At 54.5% G+C, this 18439-nt stretch overlaps 1 protein-coding gene across 1 annotated transcript in view; it reads right to left on the bottom strand.

Moving 5' to 3' along the window:
* The window catches only part of AJAP1 (adherens junctions associated protein 1), a gene marked incomplete at both ends in the record, with an annotated part of 121072 nt that extends 113648 nt beyond the window's left edge, over window positions 1–7424 (bottom strand). Inside the window, one exon of the mRNA XM_080693465.1 lies at window positions 7396–7424. Coding sequence (XP_080549591.1) covers window positions 7396–7424 — 29 coding nt within the window. The remainder of the gene's footprint in view (window positions 1–7395) is intronic.
* Between the last annotated feature and the right edge of the window lie 11015 nt (window positions 7425–18439).

Below are 18439 nucleotides of genomic sequence, written 5' to 3'. Positions count from 1 at the left end.
CCCGGGTCCCCGAAGTGCTACACTCATTACAAACCAGTGTGAGAGGGGCCTCGGGGCTTGAGTACACAGCTGTCTCTCTCTCCAGACTACAGGATGCTGCAGCAGCAGCCGAGGTCCCCCCACCCCAGCCCGTGCCACTCTGGTGCTGACACCGCCCAATGACAAGTAATACTGCCTCCTGGAGCTGTTCTGGGGCTCTGAGAGCGCTGAAGGCAGGCATGGGGGAAGGGAGGGAAGGCCCTAAAAATGATTTTCCCCATTTCTGTATCCCCATAGGAAACGTCTACACTGAACCAGGGTGATCTGTGAAATGTCTATACTGGGCCACCCACGTTGATAGCGGCCAGTCCCATACGGCAAGGGAGTGCCTGGAATGAGACGTGCTCTAAGAATAAATGACAGGCTGGATCTCAAAGACTGAGTAACGCGGTAAAATGACCACCCTCGTCAGTATGATTTTATGTTGGTTCCTGGTGAAGTGATAATAGTTTGATGCAAGTAGGTTAAATTAAATTATGCAAATTGCTTCCATCTTTTTTTTTTTTCTTTCATGTGGCTACCAGAGATTTTAAAAACACAGATGGAGCTGGGCATGGTGGTGGTGCACGCTTGTAATCCCAGCACTCCAGAGGCTGAGACCGGAGGATCGTGGTTCGTGGCCAGCCTCAGCTACTTAGTGAGGCCCTTACAACTCAGTGAGACCTGGTTTCAAAAAAAATAATAAAAAAAGGGCTGAGGGTGCAGCTTAGAGGTAGAATGCCCCTAGGTTCCATCCCCAGTACTGAAAAAAAAAAAAAAAAAAAAAACCCACACACACAGATGGGACTCACAATCTCCTGGCCCCAGTGTAGGCCTCTGGCGTAACAGGAGCTTTGCTGCAGGTCTGTGAAGTCTGTGAAGACAGAGATCTGTTCCTTTACCCATCTACTACAGTGTCTGTGTGTGAACAGGTATCCCAGCATCCCCCGACTGGGCAACAAAGGAAAGGCAGGATGCATGGGGGAGAACAGAGCTGGGGTACTCCCCTTGGCACGGAGGACGTTGAAGGCAGCCATGGTTCACCAAGTATAATACAAATTCTGTCGCCCCCACATGGGGCGGTCATGGGGGGCTCGGGTGCATGCTTGTCACAGGGCATCGGCCTGACTCCCCTCAACCTTCCCCCAACAGTAGATATGGGACACAGCTCTCTTTCAAAGGAACCCTTCCTGTCTCTGTAATTCACCTTTCTCTGGGAGATAGTTAACATTTTAGTCCCCATGAAAACCTGGACAAAGGGAGATTGCAGCCCAGTTGCAAAGCCAACAAACTGGCCTTTCCTGCACTGTGTGTCTCCCTGACTTCCCCCACCTGGGGTGCCCTTCTCCCCCACCCCCTGCCAGACCTATGCCACTTTCATGGTCTCTTCCAACCTACGTTCACCCTTCCTCCCGGCCACTTATAAGTCCTATACTGCTGGGCATGGTGGCGCAGGCTAGTAATCCCAGTGCTTGAGTGGCTGAGACAGGAGGATCATGGTTCGAGGCCAGCCTCAGCTACTACTTAGTGAGGCCCTTTGCAACTCAGTGAGACCCTGTTTCAAAATATAGAATAAAAGATAGGGCTGGGAGTATAGATCAGAGGTAAAATGCCCCTAGGTTCCATCCCCAGCACTGCAAAAAAAAAATTATATATATATATATATATATATATATATATATATATATATATTACTGTCACTTATATAGAACTGATAATAACTGTAAGAACTTGCCAGGACTGTTTTCCCTGAGCAGGGGTGTGTGTGTGTGTGTGTGTGTGTGTGTGTGTGTATGGTACTGGGGATGAACACAGGGGCTTTAGACCTCTGGGCTACACTCCCATACCTATTTTAATTTTTTTTTTTGTTTGGGAACAGGGGCTCACTAAGTTCCTGAGAGCCTCACTAAATAGCTGAGGCTGACTTCAAACCTGTGCGATCCTCCTGTCTCAGCCTCCCAAGTACTGGGATTACAAGCGTGCGCCACCACGCCCGGCTGAGCAGGTCTGTGTTCTAATCATGACCAAATCGTCAAGCCAAAGAAAGCATCTCTCACGGCAGAACTGTGAGCACCAGTGGCCCAGTTGAAAAAGCTGCGTCTCTGTGGGGCAGGAGGACAGGCAAGCTCAAGGCTGGAAAGTCTTGCCTGGACTTCAGCGTGGAGTCGGGGAGGAGCAGGACTTGATAACCGGGCTTCTGTGCCATGTCGGCCCACAATTCACCCACAGATATTTCCTGCACATCCACCACTGTGAGCCAGGTGCCCTTCTCATGAAGTGGTAAAGAATGAGACTCGGTCCTTCCTTGCCTGCGGGGACCCTCTGGCCCTGGGCCCTGGGCTACATTCCAGGGAAAAGCAGAAAGGAAACACACACATGTCCCCGAGCTGTCCTCCATGGACGCAGCTCCTGTGTCTCCATGGCCAAGTTCAAGTCCTGGCCACCCCCAAGGTGACACGCAGGCAGAGCTAAGAAGCAGCATGACATCCCCGGGCATGGCAGGCGTGGGAAGGCACAGGTCCTGGCCATGCCCACCCCTCCCCCGCTGGAAACAGAGGGACAGGATGAGGATCAGCTGAAGCCCAGGGAGGGGTCAGTGGGAGGTGGGAGGTGGGAGGCAGAGGGCGCAGGATCCGAAACCCACGGGAACCCAGCATTTCACCACCACTCTTTTCTGAAGCAGGAACTGGATAAAGAAATCAAGCGGGAAGCCAAGCTTGACGGGACACACTTGTCATCCCAGCATTCGGGAGCCTGAGACGGGAGGATCGCAGTTCGCGGACAGCCTCAGCTACTTGGTGAGGCCCTCTGCAACTTACTGAGACCCTGTTTCAAAATAAAGAATAAAAAATAGGGCTGAGGGTAGAGCTCAGATGTGGAATCCCCTTGGGTTCCATCCCCAGGGCAGTAAAAGAGAGAGGGAGAGAGACAGAGACAGAGACAGAGATCGAGAAGGGCTGGGGTTTTGGCTCAGGAGCAGAGCACTTATCTGGCATGTGTGAGATCTTAGATTCCATTCCCAGCATTGCAAATAAAAAAAAGAAAGAAAGATGAAAGAAAAATAAAAAACAAAGAAAGCAGTGCCCTTTGACAAAGGACAAACATTGGACCCATGTCCAGCTGGACACACAGGAACCCTGGCCCCTGGTGCAGCTGTAGGAAACTCTGCCCCTTGCAAACATGTGACTTTCCCAGCCTGGGCTCTCCATTAATCACACTAGAAATATTCACAGACTTTTAGGATCCCACAGACAAGGTTCCTGGGCTCTGACCACCCAAGGCCCCTTTTTACAGAGACAGGGGAGGGGGGAGCTGGCTCAGCTCTCAGCCTGCTTCCCAGGGCCTGTGTGTCCCAATTAACTCAGGCCACCTGCAGCTGGGAGGCTGCCCGTGCCCCTCAGCAGCAGAAGGGGTGGGGTGCATCCTCACCTGGTCCTGGAGCAGCTTTGAGGACCTGGCATTGAAGGAGCACCGCACTGTTTCTGATTGGTTATTGCTGGGGTGCTCAGTGAGGGGGCCCCTCCTCCTAGAAGCTGGGTCTGATCCCAGTCTGATGTGAATGTAATATGGGGTACCCAGGGGCCCCCTCCCCAAGGGTCCCCAGGCTAGGACATGGGGATGCTGGGTGTGACTTGCTATTCAAGGCAGATTAACTGAGAGTTAATCTGAGTTACGTAACCACCACTCCCCACTTGGTGGCCTCCTGAGTCACCAGCCCCTTGGCACTCCTGGAAGGGGTCTCAGAGAAAAGGAAGAGCAGGGTGGGCTGCACCCCGTGTTCATCTGCTCTGGCCCCAGAAAGCCCCCACTCCGCCTCCCCTTTCTGTCTGACTGATAGCAGGCAAGAGAAACCCTCTCCAGACAGACTTCAAACGCGAAAATCTAGATCAAGGATATATTTGGCTTTCCAAGCTAATCTTTACATCAATTTGGTCTCTACTGACTTGTAACCCTTTGAAGAAAACTTGGCAGCTCCGTGTTTAAAACAGATGACTCCGACGTAACCCCCAGAGAGGAGCCCCGGGCTCTCCAGGCTCAGCGGTCCTGGACCGTGTTTACCCACGTCCCTGCTTCATAGTGCCCCACTTGCCCCAGGCATCCCGTGGCTCCCACCAGAGACTCAGGCGCACACAGGACCCAGGAGGCGAATAGAGCCCTGTCTGCAAATGCCTGCATTTGACAGGGTCAGAGGGGCTGGGGCAGGGGTGAAGAAGCCGGACCGGATGGCATGCCGCCACCCTGGAGGGACCCCTGTCAGCAGGGGGCGGGTGCAAGCCTGGGCCAAGCTAGCCGATCCCTCTCCAGGGACGGAGGACTCTGGGAGGCCTGGAGCAGCCTCAGCTCCGGAGCTGCCTGGCCTTCCCCCCTCCCCCAGGCACAGAGAAGGAAGCAGGTAATTGAAATAAACAACAGAGGCAGACTGGGAGGGGTGCACTGTCCACTCTTGCACTAGGAGAGAGGATTTACCTGCCCCCCTGAGGGTGGGTGAGCAGCGCAAGGGGAGGGGAGGGACTGACGTTGCTGAAGACTTGAGCTGCCTCCTAAATTTGTGATTTATTCCAGCATTATTGTCTCTGATGAGTATCACAGTGGCTGACACTAGATGGATTCCAGTTGCAATCAATTTAGTGGCAGCAGCTGGAAGTCTCGGCGAGCCAGGAGTCACCCAGCGCACAGCGGTTTGTGGATGGAGCTTTTGACTCCATCTGCTAAAGCCTGGCTGTTCAGCCTCAGCTGCCGGGGGACTTCAGGTGGGGACAGCGAGAGCCAACCCCGTGGCTCCCTGATGCCCGGAGGTCCCCAGACAGTGTGCACCCTGAGGACTGGAGAAATGGAATTATACCATCACACAACCCCCGGCGCCTGAGAGCAAGCATGTGGCTGTCTGCTAGGGATCACAGCGCTGAGAACCTAGCAAAGGCCTTGGGGGAATGCTGGAGCCCCTGACCAGGCTCCAGCCTCGGGAGGCAACTAACAGCCAGGCAGCCATACAACTCCTGCTCTGCTTTGCAGCTGTGTAAATACAGCCTGTGAGCTGCTCCTGATGACCTGCCTGGCCCTTTGAGCTCCAGGGTCTCCTTCAAGGACTGCCTTTTCTTGTGCCGATGGAAGTAGCTTTGGTACAACTACCACAAAAAAAAAAAAAAAAAAAAAAAAAAAGACAAGAGAGCAGATCGATGATTCCATCTGTTTCTCCCTCCGAAAAAGTCAAGGCTCCAAGTACGTCTCAGCCACAAGGCAGAAGAAAATAACCAAGCCCAGACTTTGTCTTGGGGCCCAGAAGCCCCTCCCTCGGCTTCCAGGGGGCCTCCTCCCTGGCAAAGCAAGCACTGCCTTCTGTCACCTCGGCTGGAGCATCGATGTGTCCTAACCAGACTCTGAGCTTGCCAGCATGATGCCCAGAGCTCACCTGGAGAGAGCCCTGGAGCGGCTCACCACCAGCAATGGCAAAGGGCCCTCAGGAAAGAACGAAAGCACATCTGCACATGTCAACCCGGTAGCCCGGTGACTCCCCGTCCCCACGCACCCAGAGCGACGCAGAGCCAGCAGACCCTTGGAGCTCGGGCAGACATGGCAGAGTGCTCCCATCCAGCTCTTACACGGGTGACAGCTTGTCCTCAGAGCCACGTTTACAGAAAATCTCCTGCACTAACAGAGGGGCGGGGGAGGAAGGAGGGAGAACTAAAGGTCAAACTTCAAAATCAACAGCAGAACTATTCCTGAAAGCGGAAAGGAAATCTCAGGAGTATCTTATGGAGGGGTGCTCTAGAGGAAGTGCGCTTGTGAATCTGAAAGACAGATTTCTTTCCAAGATATTCCTTCTCTTCTTCTCGTATCAAAATGGATTGATCTTTCAATCTAGTAACTTAGCAGAATCAGAACATCTTTCCAAATGAGTTGCCTTCAGCAACCCAAAGCCACCGGCAGCTCTAGGAGCAGGCGGCGGCGGCGGGGCTGGACCAGACCAGGGACTCTCTGGGTCACTCGCGAGGCCCTCGGGGCCTGGCCGAGACCTAGGACAACCGTGACCACCTGGATCCAGGTCATCCCGGTACGGCTGCCCTTGCTCCCTTCCGCGGACACCTCGAGCCGCCCAAGCTAAATCTTATCTAGCCCAAGCACGCGAACCATTGATTCAGGCCCGGCCAATACCCAGCACCCGGCAGGATCAGCTTCGTGATTAACCTCTTAAAGCCCGCAGCAACAGCAAACAAGCCCCGCCGCCCGGGGAAGGGACGCCAATAAAAACACGGGACAATTTGCACCAAATGTGTTTAAGCAGCATTGACCCCTGGGTGCCAAATCGTCTCATAAATCAAGGGTAGCTAGAAAACACTTGACGTGCCAGTCCCCTTCCGGCTTCTCAAAATCAGGACGCGCGCTCGGTCCTCCCCCCACTTCGCCCAGTGCCCCCAGCTTTCCACCCGGGTGGGGGCGGCTGAGGCAGCGGCTCCGGCAACTGCCGACCCCTTCCCTCCCGAGCGCGGGAGCGCAGCGCATCCCAGTGGACAAACTGGAGAACCGCACGCAGGCTCCTCCGCCTCCACCGAGGTCCTCTCGGCTCGGCGTTCCATCCCCCGACCCGAACGCGGAGCTCCGCGGAGCCCCTGGCGGGGGCGATGGCGGGGGGCAGCCAGCTCAGCAGGGGGACGGTCAAGCCTGGCGGGCCTTAAGCAGCCCGAGGCATAGGCCGGTGGAGCGCCCCATGGGTGGGCAAAGTTTGCTGATGAGGGTCTTTTGGGACACTCCCACCACCACGGGCGCTGGGCTCGGTCCCCTTCCCAGCCGGAGAGTGCCGGAGCCCCCCGGGCGCACTCCCGCGAGTGTGTGCGTGTGGGTGGCGGCGACCCGGCACCTGCCGTGGCTCCCCCAGGGCCCCGGCTCTCCGGCCCCAGCTGCCCGCCAGCTGCGCGCGATCGTCGGTTCGGAGGTCACCCCCAAACAGCTGGGTCGGCAGCTGGCAGCCTACGGGGCTCCCAGGCTCCCGTTCAGCCCCGGGACCCCTAAGAAGAGAAAGGGGAAGGGCGCGCGGAGGCCGGGCTCGGGTTTTCTCCAACTCCTTGGGCTGGCGCAGCTCTCGCGCAGAGCCCGGAGCCCCCGCGTCCCCCGCAGCCCCGGCCCCGCGCCCGCCGCGCCCAGCGGCCCGCGCCTCGCCCCGGGCTCCGGGAGGAGCGCGGCGGGGCGGCCGGCCAGGGCACTGCGCCGCTGGCGCCCGACCGCGGGCGCGCCTGGCGGCCCCAGTGCCGGGTGCTGGGCGCGCGGAGCCCGAGAGTCCGGGTCCCCAGGCCGGGGGAGGGGAGCCTCTACTGGCCACGCCGGGGAGGCGCCCCCAGCCCAGCCCGGCGCCACGCACCCGTCTGCGGGCCGGCCGCTCACCTGAGTGCCAAGAGCTGTTGAATCCACATGGTCACGTTTCGGGGCGCCGAGCCTCAGACCTCGCTCGCCCCGGCCATCTGCGCGGCGCCCGCGCCCGCTGCTCCCGTCCCGCGGCGCCGGTCCCGGCTCCCGCCCGCCGGCCGCGGGGCACGCGAGTCAGAGCGCGGCCGCGCGGGGCTCCATGCCGGCCGCCGCGCCGCCGAGGGGCGCACGGCTCACGCGGGCCGGCCCGCGGGGGCGCACATCCTCGGCCGGGCGGGGCGGGGCGGCCGGGGGCGCGGCTTCGCCCTCGGGGCCGCGGGGGGAGGCCGGCCGGGCGCCGCCGCGCACCGAGCGAGCCGCGGACCCCGCGCCCGGGTGCGGTGGCGCTGGAGGGCGCTCGGGCGGCGCGGACCCCGCGCTCCGCGGGCCGGGGGCTCGGGCCGGGCGCCGCCGAGTTGCCGGGAGCTCCGTCTGGGCGCGCGCTCCGCAGACGGCCGCGGCCCGGGGGCGGCGGGGGCGCGGGGCGGGGGACGCCGGCGGCGGCGCTGCGCGGGGAGGCGCGCGGGGATCCCGGGCCGCCACCCGCGCCCACCGCGCCCTCCGCAGAGCCGCCCGCGCCGCTCGGCCGCCTCCCTGCGCGCGTCTGCCTCTCGGCGCGCTCGCCCCCGCCTCCCGAGCCGGTCCAACTCCGCCCGCCCGGCCCGGCTCACGTCACCCGCCTTCCCCGCCCCCCCAGCGGGAGTCCGAGCCCCCGGCCAGGCCCCGGCGCGCCCGGGCGGGGGAGGGGCTGGCGAGGCGGGGGCCCGCGCCGCGCCCGTCCCCATCCCCGGCCTGGTCCCGGTCCCCACCTGGGGAGAGGCTCGGGAGAGGCCGCAGGCTCCGATTGGACCGCGGGGCGCCGCCGGATGGTGTTGCCACGGTAACCGGCGGAGAGGCGAAGCGGTTAGAGGTTCCGACCCGGTTCCGAGTGTGCCCAGTGGACCCGGCGCGCGGGCCTGGGGAGGGGGGCGTCCCCGAGGGAGGGCGCGCGGGGCGGGGGATGCGCGAAAAGTTTCCTCCCCGGCGGGCTGCGCGGAGCCGGCCGCGCGGGAGGCGGTGGGAGGCTGGGGAGGGTCCCGCGCTGAGGATGCCTTCTCCTCTGGCGTGCGGCCGACCCTCCGAGCTCTGGTGGATGAAGCCGCGGGGTTCCTGTTTGGATCTTTATTGTTCTGACCCGATTTTCCAGCGGTCCCCGGATCCCTGGGCTGAGTGTCCCGGGGTCTTCCTGGTTTTCCTCCCCGGCTCCGGAGCCTCGAGAGAGTGCCAGGAAACCTGGACCCTGCCAACGCCTCACCGGGAGTCTGTTCCTCCCCCCGGGATGTCCACCCCAGGGCCGGCCTGGTCAGCTGTGTTTGCAAGCCAAGCCGGGGAAGAGAGCAGGCGGCCCCGCCCCTCCCTGTGGGTCCCCTGGCCTCGAGGGGGGCCGAGATGAGACCTAGAGGTAGAACCCTTCACAGCTCCAACCTTAAGGAAGGGTTTAACAAAGACCTCCTTCCAACTGCCCGCTGCCGAGGGACACGCAAAATCAGGGGCCTTGGGAATCCGGCCAGAGCGACATCGGTGTGGCGGATGTGGAGGCCAGGGCCGTGGGTCGGGGAGAGGCCAGGGGGCCTCTCTGCATCTGTGCCGGGTGCACCCAGATGGAGTCGCCCCGGCCCCCCGGGCATCCTAGGAGGGGCAGCCGGAGGATGAGGTCTTTGACAGCTACAGAATTTCAGGGTAACTAGACAGGAGGAGACGGCAACCTGCTCCCAGGATTCCAGGGGAAGCCGCGGGAGGCAGCGTCCCGGGCACATTGGCTAATCTCTGTGACTCCCTTTTCCTCTGTAAAATGGGTTTCCTGCTTCCTGCTACACAGCACCAAATGGGCTGGCTCCACACACTGTCTGTGGTGATCTGTGTCAGTCAGTGGTCCAGAGCGGTGCCAGGGTGAGTCAGCACTTGGCCTGCCTGGATCTCCTGGGTCATCTTCGCCCCGGAGCCCGGGTCCTGAAAGGTTTAGGATGGCTGACCCTATGAAGCAGCAAGGGAGACAGGGAGGTCCTGCAAGAGCAAGCTGGACCCGGTCCCTGGCGCGGAATGCTCGCGCTGCTGCCACCTAGCGGGATAAAGAGGAAGCGCTGCACCGACAGGCTGTTCCTGGGCTTCCCAGCCAGCCAGGCCAAGTGGGCTGGGGGTGGGAGAGGAGGGGGAATGCCGGGCGGGTCTGCTCTAGGGTCCTCTTCTGTAGCCTGGTCAAAACCTGCTGACCTCTCTCAGAACATATTAAGTGCACGCACTACAATGTACAAGAGCATTAGGAAGCCAATTATTTTGGAATGCACTGTCAAAAGGGGAATGAAACAGGCCTGGGGTTCTTTCTGATGACAGATCACGGCCTTAGCGTGTGAGAGGCTTTGGGTTCTATCTCTCCAGCAACGCCCCCCCCCCCAAATATTAAGGAAAGAAATTTGTGAAATAGCATCATATGTTCCTTTTTATCAACACATTAAATAAGCAACTGCCAGGTCCCCAAATACCACAATGTTGATGTTAAGGTATGCCAAGAATTCTGTACAGTAGTGGCACGTGAAGGTGCCCTGGTCTCTAGATTTGACTATCCCGGGTTCTGTCCTACTAGCATGCCCCGTCCTTTGGAATGGAAGGAGACCATCGTTTCAGTGAGGATTAGCAAACAGAAAGCTGACATTTTTCCCCATTCGCATTGAAAGGCCCCTCGAATTTCACCCGCATGCCCTGAGATCACTGAATTAAGAAGATAAAGGATGGAGATGTTTTCTGAAAGCAAAGATGGGAACAAGAAGCGTCAGAAGTCACCCGATGGCGGGGATAACACACGGCCAGGGCAGCCTCTTCCATCTTCGGGGCGCTCCAAATTAACAGTTGAGTGCCCTGGGACACCCGTTTAATTTTCCCCTAGGGGAACTCTCATCCAACCCTTTCCAGAAACAGCACCACCTATTATTTCATTTCTTTATGTTTTATCTCTCCACAATAACATCGCCATTTTTTTTAGATTGCAAAACAACAAAACCGTATTTCACCGTGCATGCATGTAGCTGGTTTCCTAGACCGATGGCTCTCACATGTCTGTTTGGAATTGGGAGGCCAGGCAAATGTCGCTCCCCAACACACAGACATGCACACGTATGTGCTGCACCTGTACCTGTATGTACATCTGAGCACACACATGCATGCACGTGTGTACACCACACATGTACTTGTGCACGCATGCTTGTACGCACACACACGCACATGCCCACCAGCCTCGGCATGCATAAAAGGGAACTGTCCAGCCAGGCTGCTGTGCAAAGCTCAGCTCCTCTTCCGGCCTCTGGCCCTGCTCCCCTACCTGGAGGATGGGGCGCTGAGCCGCCTGGCAGCATGGCAGCATGGCGGGGCTGAGTCTCCCCGCTTCTCCTTTTTCTATTTTCTCAACAGAAGAGCTGGCCGGCCCGGCAGGAGGTCCTCCTTGAAGTTCTCAGAGGCCATTTACCTAATGGCCTTCACAGACTCGACTATTTTTAAACCCATCCAAAAGCCAAATTGAGCTGCCATTGTTCATTTTTCTCCCAAGGAGGTAAATGTGTCTTAAGCATGACATTTGATTAAGTAGCTAAGTTTGGGGTTTTAAATGGAAGGGAAATGCTGATTAAAATTATTATAAGTTTCTTTAAAGCGTCCCCACTGGTGTCTTCTCCACTTTCCTGCCTTGTTAGCTGCCACCACCCAATTTCCCCTTGTCTTTCCGGGGAGGTGGAGTGCTGGGGACTAAGGACTCCTTCCCTGGACATTGCAGATGGCCCCAACTGAGTACAGGGCAGGGACAGGAGGTCAGAGATGGGGGTGTGGGAGCTGAGACTCCACCAGCAAAGTCACTCACAGGAAAAACACCCCGCAGTCCAGAGAGGAAAAGTCAGCTTCAAAGAACTCCCAGTACAATATTTACTCACAGAGAGGGAGGCAAAGGTGACCCCCATACACGTGCACAGGGCTCAGAGCCAGTGAGGGACTCCCATCTCAGGACAGAGGGCTGCCCAAGATTTTGATCTGGGGCAGGGCAGACAAAAGCTCTCATTTAAGAGAGGTTTGCCTCTTCCATTTAGATGGAAAGGAGGGGGTTCATTTGCATTGCAAAGTCAGGTGCAGTGATTTGAAAGTGGTTCCTGGCTTTCTGTGGCTTGCTGTTGCTGGCTTGGGAGGTATGGGGGCCGGAAGATGGAGAGGAGAGGGGATGCTCTCAGGCTGGGGCTGGGCAGATGCAGGCAGGAAGGACGCCACTGGAAGGAGAGCCCATGGTGCCGGGTCCACTTCATATACTTTTTCATAACAGTTTCAGGGACAAAAATCTACAGTTTCTGTCCTGTGCTGTAGTTTTATTCACATCTACCAAATTTCCTGGGCTTTGATATGCCCATACTAAAGCAGTGTTGGGATGAGGGGGTGTTGTCTCAGCAGTGGGCAGCCAGAGGGGACATGCTGGGGGGGGGGGGTGGCTGGGTGGAATTGAGATGCCTCCATCATCCCAAAGGAGGAGGGAAAATCCCCTTCCTTCCTTAATTTCTGGAAGATTCTGGTCCTTGGAGAGAGGCCAGACAGAAGGCTGGACTACACACACAGTTATCAGGATGGGGCTGTAGACAAATTATCTGGAGATTAAAGGGAAGGCACCAGGGGTATGAAGGACCAGCACTCGGGCTCATGGGAACAGCACAGTGAGTGATGGTGGAGGGTCTCTTTGGTGCTACATCTTTCTGTGTCATTCTGCTGGTGGGGGGAGGAAAGAGCATGAGCTCCTGGTACTGACCCAGCCCGGGGACAAGCCTGGCCATGCAGAGAGGGTTTTCTGGTGGGTCTTCCACAGTCATACAGCAAGCAGTCTGCCCCAATCAGCCTACCAGGGTTAGGTGGCCATTGGCTCCCGGCAGAAAAGGAGGAACACCAGCTTGAAGTCTACACTATTGATCTCTCTGGAATCAACTCATAAGCCACATCAGACAGCTCAGACTGGATTATGTTGTATCAACAAACACCCCCGCCCCGGAGCCAGGTGGCTTAACGGCAACAGGGTCAATTCCTTACTCATGGTCACAGCCATCAGTAGCTGGCATTAGCCCTTCTCCATCTTGCTTGAGACAACAGAACAGCTGTCTGAGCTGGGCCATCCTCAGTCAGGGAGCAGAGCACAAGGCTTCATGGTGGACCACACACTGGCCCACCATGTGTGAGATAATAATCTCAGCAGTGAATCAGCCCATAAGATGAATTAATACTTTGAATTTGATTTATGGGTGGTAACTGTTGGCAGGTGTAGCATGACTACAGAAGGTGAGACAGAAGCATGGCCTTGGGGACTGCCTCTGTCCCTGTTCCTGGCTTCCATGGGATAAGCAGTTTTCCTCCGACGCGCTCTGCCACGATGACGCTTCTGCACTGAAACTGACCTACAGTGGACTGAACCTCTGGAACCATGAGCCAGATAAACCTTTCCTCCTCTCAGTTGTTCTTGTCCTGCAGTTTGGTCACAGTGACATAAATGTTAACTAACAAACAACTTCTGCTGGGAGAGAGTATATGTCACATCTGTTCATGTTTCATTGGCCAAAAGAAGTCACGTGGCCAAAGTTGATGCCAGTGGGGGAGGAAGTATAAACCTTGCCAAGGGAAGATGGGAAATACTATGGCCAGCCACACAATCTTTACCGCTCACCAATTCAAGAAGATAATCTGTATCTTTTCACCAACCCCTTAAACTTGATAGTCAGAGTTGGGGAGAAGGAAGGACAAAAAGAATATTTTCTGGAAAGTATTTTGAGTTTGCATACCTTCTTCTAGCTTCAACCCTTAATATGGATCCTTGAACCTCAAAGCTAGAATAATTCTTAACTAGACCCCATTAGCTGTCCTAGATGTGAGCTCCCAACTGTGAGGCTGAGAGTGTGGAGACAGAGGCCTGCCAGAAGTCATGGCCTGTGAGGTGAGTGGCTCACCTCTAACCCAGATGCTAAATGATATATCTGGGAATTGTGCTTCCATCCAGAGGGAAAATCTATACCCAGGCAGTAAAAACCATCACTACCACTACCACCATCACCACTACCATTGCTATCAGTTCCTTCACCATCTTCTTCATCTAGTCTCAAGTCATCCTCATCATCTTTATTACCACCTCCATCATCATCCTCATCTCCATCACCACCACCATCACCATCCTCATCTTCACCAACATCATTCTCATCTCCATCACCACCAGGATCTTCATCGCAATCACCACCACCATCATACTCATCCCCAGCACCACCAACATCATTATTTTCATCTTTGTCACCATCATCAACTCCACCCCACCCCACCCCCATCATCCTCATCTCCATCACCATCATCGTTATCATGTTCATCATCACCATCATCCTCATCTCTGTTACCATCACCACCATTATTGCCATCTTCATCACCACCACCATCATCCTCATCTCCGTCACCACCAACACCATCCTCATCTCCATCATCAATATCATCTTCACTATCACCATTCTCGTGTCCATCATCACCATCACCATCATCACCACCACCATCATCTCCATCTTCACCATCATCCTCATCCACAGTTGTCCTTATCTTCATCTCCATCACCATCACCATCATCATTATCATGTTCATTATCACCATCATCTTCATCTCCATCACCATCACCACCATTATTATCACCTCCGTCACCACCACCATCATCCTCATCTCCATCACCACCAACACCATCCTCATCTCCATCATCATTATCATCTTCACTATCACCATTCTCGTGTCCATCATCACCATCACCATCATCACCACCACCATCATCTCCATCTTCACCATCATCCTCATCCGCAGTTGTCCTTATCTTCATCTCCATCACCACCACCATTATCATTCTTTAAAAACTGGATCTCGTGATATGCTAAGGGAATCATTATTAACACACCAGAAAGCAGCCGACCCTTCCGTGGCCTCCTAATTGTCGGACTCGTCTTCCTAAGCAGTGGCTCTGGTGGTATCTGAGCTGTTTGCTGCCAATCTACAGAGTAATGGAGTGGAAAGTTGCTTCCTGTAACGATCCCTTGTCTGAGCTGCTGTCCTTGGGCTTGAGAGCCTTCCGGAACATGCTGAGGAGGGAGGAAAACCTGTCACTTATTGAACAGCCCAATGCAGGACAGACACCCAGCCATCAGAGTGGCCTAAAATTCACCGTGGCCTGCAAGCACCAGCTCTCATGAGATATGTTTTACATGTGTGATGTTGCCAGGGGAATGGTGTTGTGATAGTATTACAGTGGCCTGATGTATTCAGTTTCATCACTGGGCACAGCAGTGGAGGCTGGTTACCATCACAGGGCCAGGTGGTAACTTACTTGTCTGTGGATCGAGGGGCAGTTCCAGGGGTGGGGAACTGAAGTCATTGGGGGTGATGTTAAGGACTCCTGACTGGGGCCAGGATCTGTAGCCCAACATTTAGTGTGACTGATCACATACAGATACACAAGAAGAATAAGAGGTTTCAAGTGGATTTCCCATGGTCTCTCACGGGGGAAGGGATGACATGTGTAATCCAGTCCTGGTATGTTCTTGCATGTATGGAGGACACTTGTGGAAAGCCACCTCTTACCCCACTTCTCCTATTCTCTGAGCATGTCAGGAAGCAGAGCCCCTGGTCAGCGATATGTGTCCAAGGTCAGAAGCTTCTGTCTACTCTGCCAATAGCTGCAGGACAATTATTTCCTTGCAGGCAGCTTAGCTGGTCCCTGCACAATCATACAGGTCTGCAGTTCCAACTTTGAGATAAGGCACCTAAGAAATGTCATGTCTGAGCTGGGTGTGGTGGTGCACGCTTATAATCCCAGCACTTGGGAGACTGAGACAGGAGGATCCGGGTTCATGGTCAGCCTCAGCTACTACTTAGTGAGACCCTCTGCAACTCAGTGAGATCCTGTTTCAAAATAAGGAATAAGAAATAGGGATGGGGAGCCGGGCGTGGTGGCGCACGCTTGTAATCCCCACACTTGGGAGACGGAGACAGGAGGATCATGCAGGTTCGAAGAGACCCTGTTTCTAAGTAAAAAAATATAAAAAATAGGTGTCTGGGAGTGTAGTCCAGACGTAGAAGGGTTTCCAGGAACCCCAGTACCACAAAAAAAAGAAAGAAAAGAAATAGGGCTGGGGGTATAGCTCGGAGGTAGAATGATTCTGGGTTCCTTCCTCAGTACCTCAGAAAAAAAAAAAAAAGAAAGAAAAATTAATGTCATGTCTGTTTCTTCCTCTGTGGCAAATAGCTGCAGTCTCTAAAGAAAGTGCAGGGTGGGCCACTAGCTGACCACCCAATGTGCATTCTCCTCTTTTTCCTTACTACCAACTTGGGTGATGGTGAGGGGCAGGGGCAGATGTCATAAATGTGGCTGGCTAAAAGTTTATGTGTTCAATTCTCTCTAATAGGTAGAGTGCCCTATAACCCAGTTCTGGCCGATGAGAAGTGAGCAGAAGTTGCTCAGTGGGGCTTTTGGCAAAGGTCTAGGCAGAGGGCTGACCCTTCAGCACACTCTTTTACCCTCTTTCTCATCTTGATTCCTGCCTAGCATGCACACGAGATTCAGGAGATAAAGCAGCTATAATATCACCATGAGGTGTCAAGTCTGGGAGCTGAAGCCTCATGTTGGGAATACCAGGGCTCAAGAAAAGAAGGAGTCTGGGCCCCTGTGGCACTGTGAATGTTCACATGAGCCCGGAATGACTCACCCCAGACTCCCCGAAGACAAGAAATGTAAAGCTCTCATTGGTTCGAGCTACAGTGAATTCCATTTTCTGTAGATCTGGGGCAAATGTAATCCTAACACGATAGAACAGGCAAGTGCTTGCCTGCAAGACAGTTAACACGTGGACGCAGACCCTCATTTCGTAAAGGGTCCAAATTTTCTAGGGAGGAATTTTACCATCTCCCAGTAAATGATATAATCAAAAAGGAAGATGGAGATAAATTTGGAATCAAATGTCTAAATAGAAAGACTGCCTGTGGGCTCTGAGTTGCGTCTCCACGTTATCCACTAGCCATTTTGATCTACATCTATTTCACCACCACTTGATGTCACTTTTCTGGCCGTGCTTTGCATTGGGATGGGGGTTGGGGTGAAGCCAAGAAATCTCTTCTCCTTTTGTCTTCATATTTCTTGAATCTTTAACAGAGATAAATGCCTAGTCCTGCGTCTTGAGAGAAGGGACTCTGGATCCAGGCTGGATGTCTTAGGTCCACAGGATTCTCCCGTTGCATGTACGAGCAGAAGTCTTGGCCAAAGACAGCAAAGACCTGCTAAGAGGTCTTAGCAGGTGCTTAAAAGCTGAGCCAGGCCCACAACTCCCCAAACGAGCCTCTGCCCTTCCTTTAATCTGAGACACTTAAGACTGTGACCACAATCCAGGACACTCCCTCTGCTACCCCTGACCTCACCCAGGACAGCAGAGATCACAGAAGTCAACAGAGATGGTTGTAGAAAGCAAAAGGAAGCTTCCAGCAATGAGAGAGAGAGAGAGAGAGAGAGAGAGAGAGAGAGAGAGAGAGAGAGAGAGAGAGAGAGAGAGAGAGGAGAGAGTGGGGAGGGAGGGAGGGAGGGAGGGAGGGGGGAGAGAGAGGGAGAGACTGAGAGAGGGAGGGAGGGAAAGGGACAGGGGGGGAGGAAGAGAGAGAGAGCGCTATCCTTTTAGGCCTGGAGTGGGAGTTTGGAATGAAACTCCCAGGCCTGTCCCAGCCTCTTCCCACCATGTGATCTCATACCAGCTAAACTGCTTCCCTGATCCCTCATCATAAAAAGGGGGGTGGGGAGGAGGAGAAGCTTACAGGGTATGGGGGGGTAAATCACACCTGAAGTTACCAAAAGCCATGGATGCTCAAGTCCCTCCTATAAAATAGTGTGGCACTTGTGTAGAACCTAGCCACATCCTCCCACGTACTTGAGATCACCCGTAGATAATGACTTGTACTACTTATACAATCCAAATGTTATGTAAATAGCTATTATACTGTATCACTTAAGGGATAAAAGTTGTTTTTTTTTTAAGACTACAACTTCAATACTGACAAAGTTTTGAAATATTTTCAACCCGTGGTTGGTTGCATTCAAGGATGTGGAGTTCTCGGACATGGAAAGCCATCTCTAAATGAACTATGGGGACCCTGTTACAGGGAGGCACTCACCATGACTAGGCTGTGTTAAGCAGTTGCCGTGAACAAACTACCTGACAAGAGCAACTTAGAGGAGGAGATGTTTACTTGTCTCATGGTTTCAGAGGTCTGGTCCATGGTTGGCTGGCTTCAAGGCAGGAACATCATGTGGCAGGAAGTGATGGAGGGAAGCCACTCTGTTCATGGCAGACAGAAAAGAGAGACCAACAGGAAGGAACAGGAGACAGACAAAGCCCTCAAGACCACATCTCCAGTGACCCAACTCCTTTAGCCATGCTCCACCTGGCTGCAGCTAGTTGCCACCAAGAAAATCCATTTAAATTACTAATCTAATTTTTTGTAGTACTGGGGACTAAACTCAGGAGCATTTTACCTCTGAGATACACTCCCAGCCCTTTTTTATCCTTATTTTAAAACAGGATCTCACTAAGTTCTGGAGGACCTCACTAAGTAGCTAAAGCTGTCTGGTAACACGAATCCTCCTGTCTCAGCCTCCAAAGTCCTGGGATTACAAGCATGTGCCACCATGCCCAGTTCAATGTATCGGTGTATTTATCCACTGATGAGAAGAGAGTCATAACTAATATTTCACTTCTAAGCATTGCTACACTGCCAGCACATGAGATTTTGAGGGACAGTTCAGATCCAGACCACCTTCTAGTGGAACCCTGAGGATGGCCACCAAGAATTCAAATTTACTGTGCATGCTCCTAGGTGCCAGGAATACCTGCATAAATTAAATATATCTAGTCCCAGTCTTCACAGGATGTATAGTTTGAAGTGGAAGTCAGATTAACTGCACAAAAGATAAATGCATAAT

This window comes from Muscardinus avellanarius (genome assembly GCF_963383645.1).
Source record: "Muscardinus avellanarius genome assembly, chromosome: 3".
Classification (NCBI taxonomy): domain Eukaryota; kingdom Metazoa; phylum Chordata; class Mammalia; order Rodentia; family Gliridae; genus Muscardinus; species Muscardinus avellanarius.
This window is presented reverse-complemented; position numbering and strand designations above follow the sequence as displayed.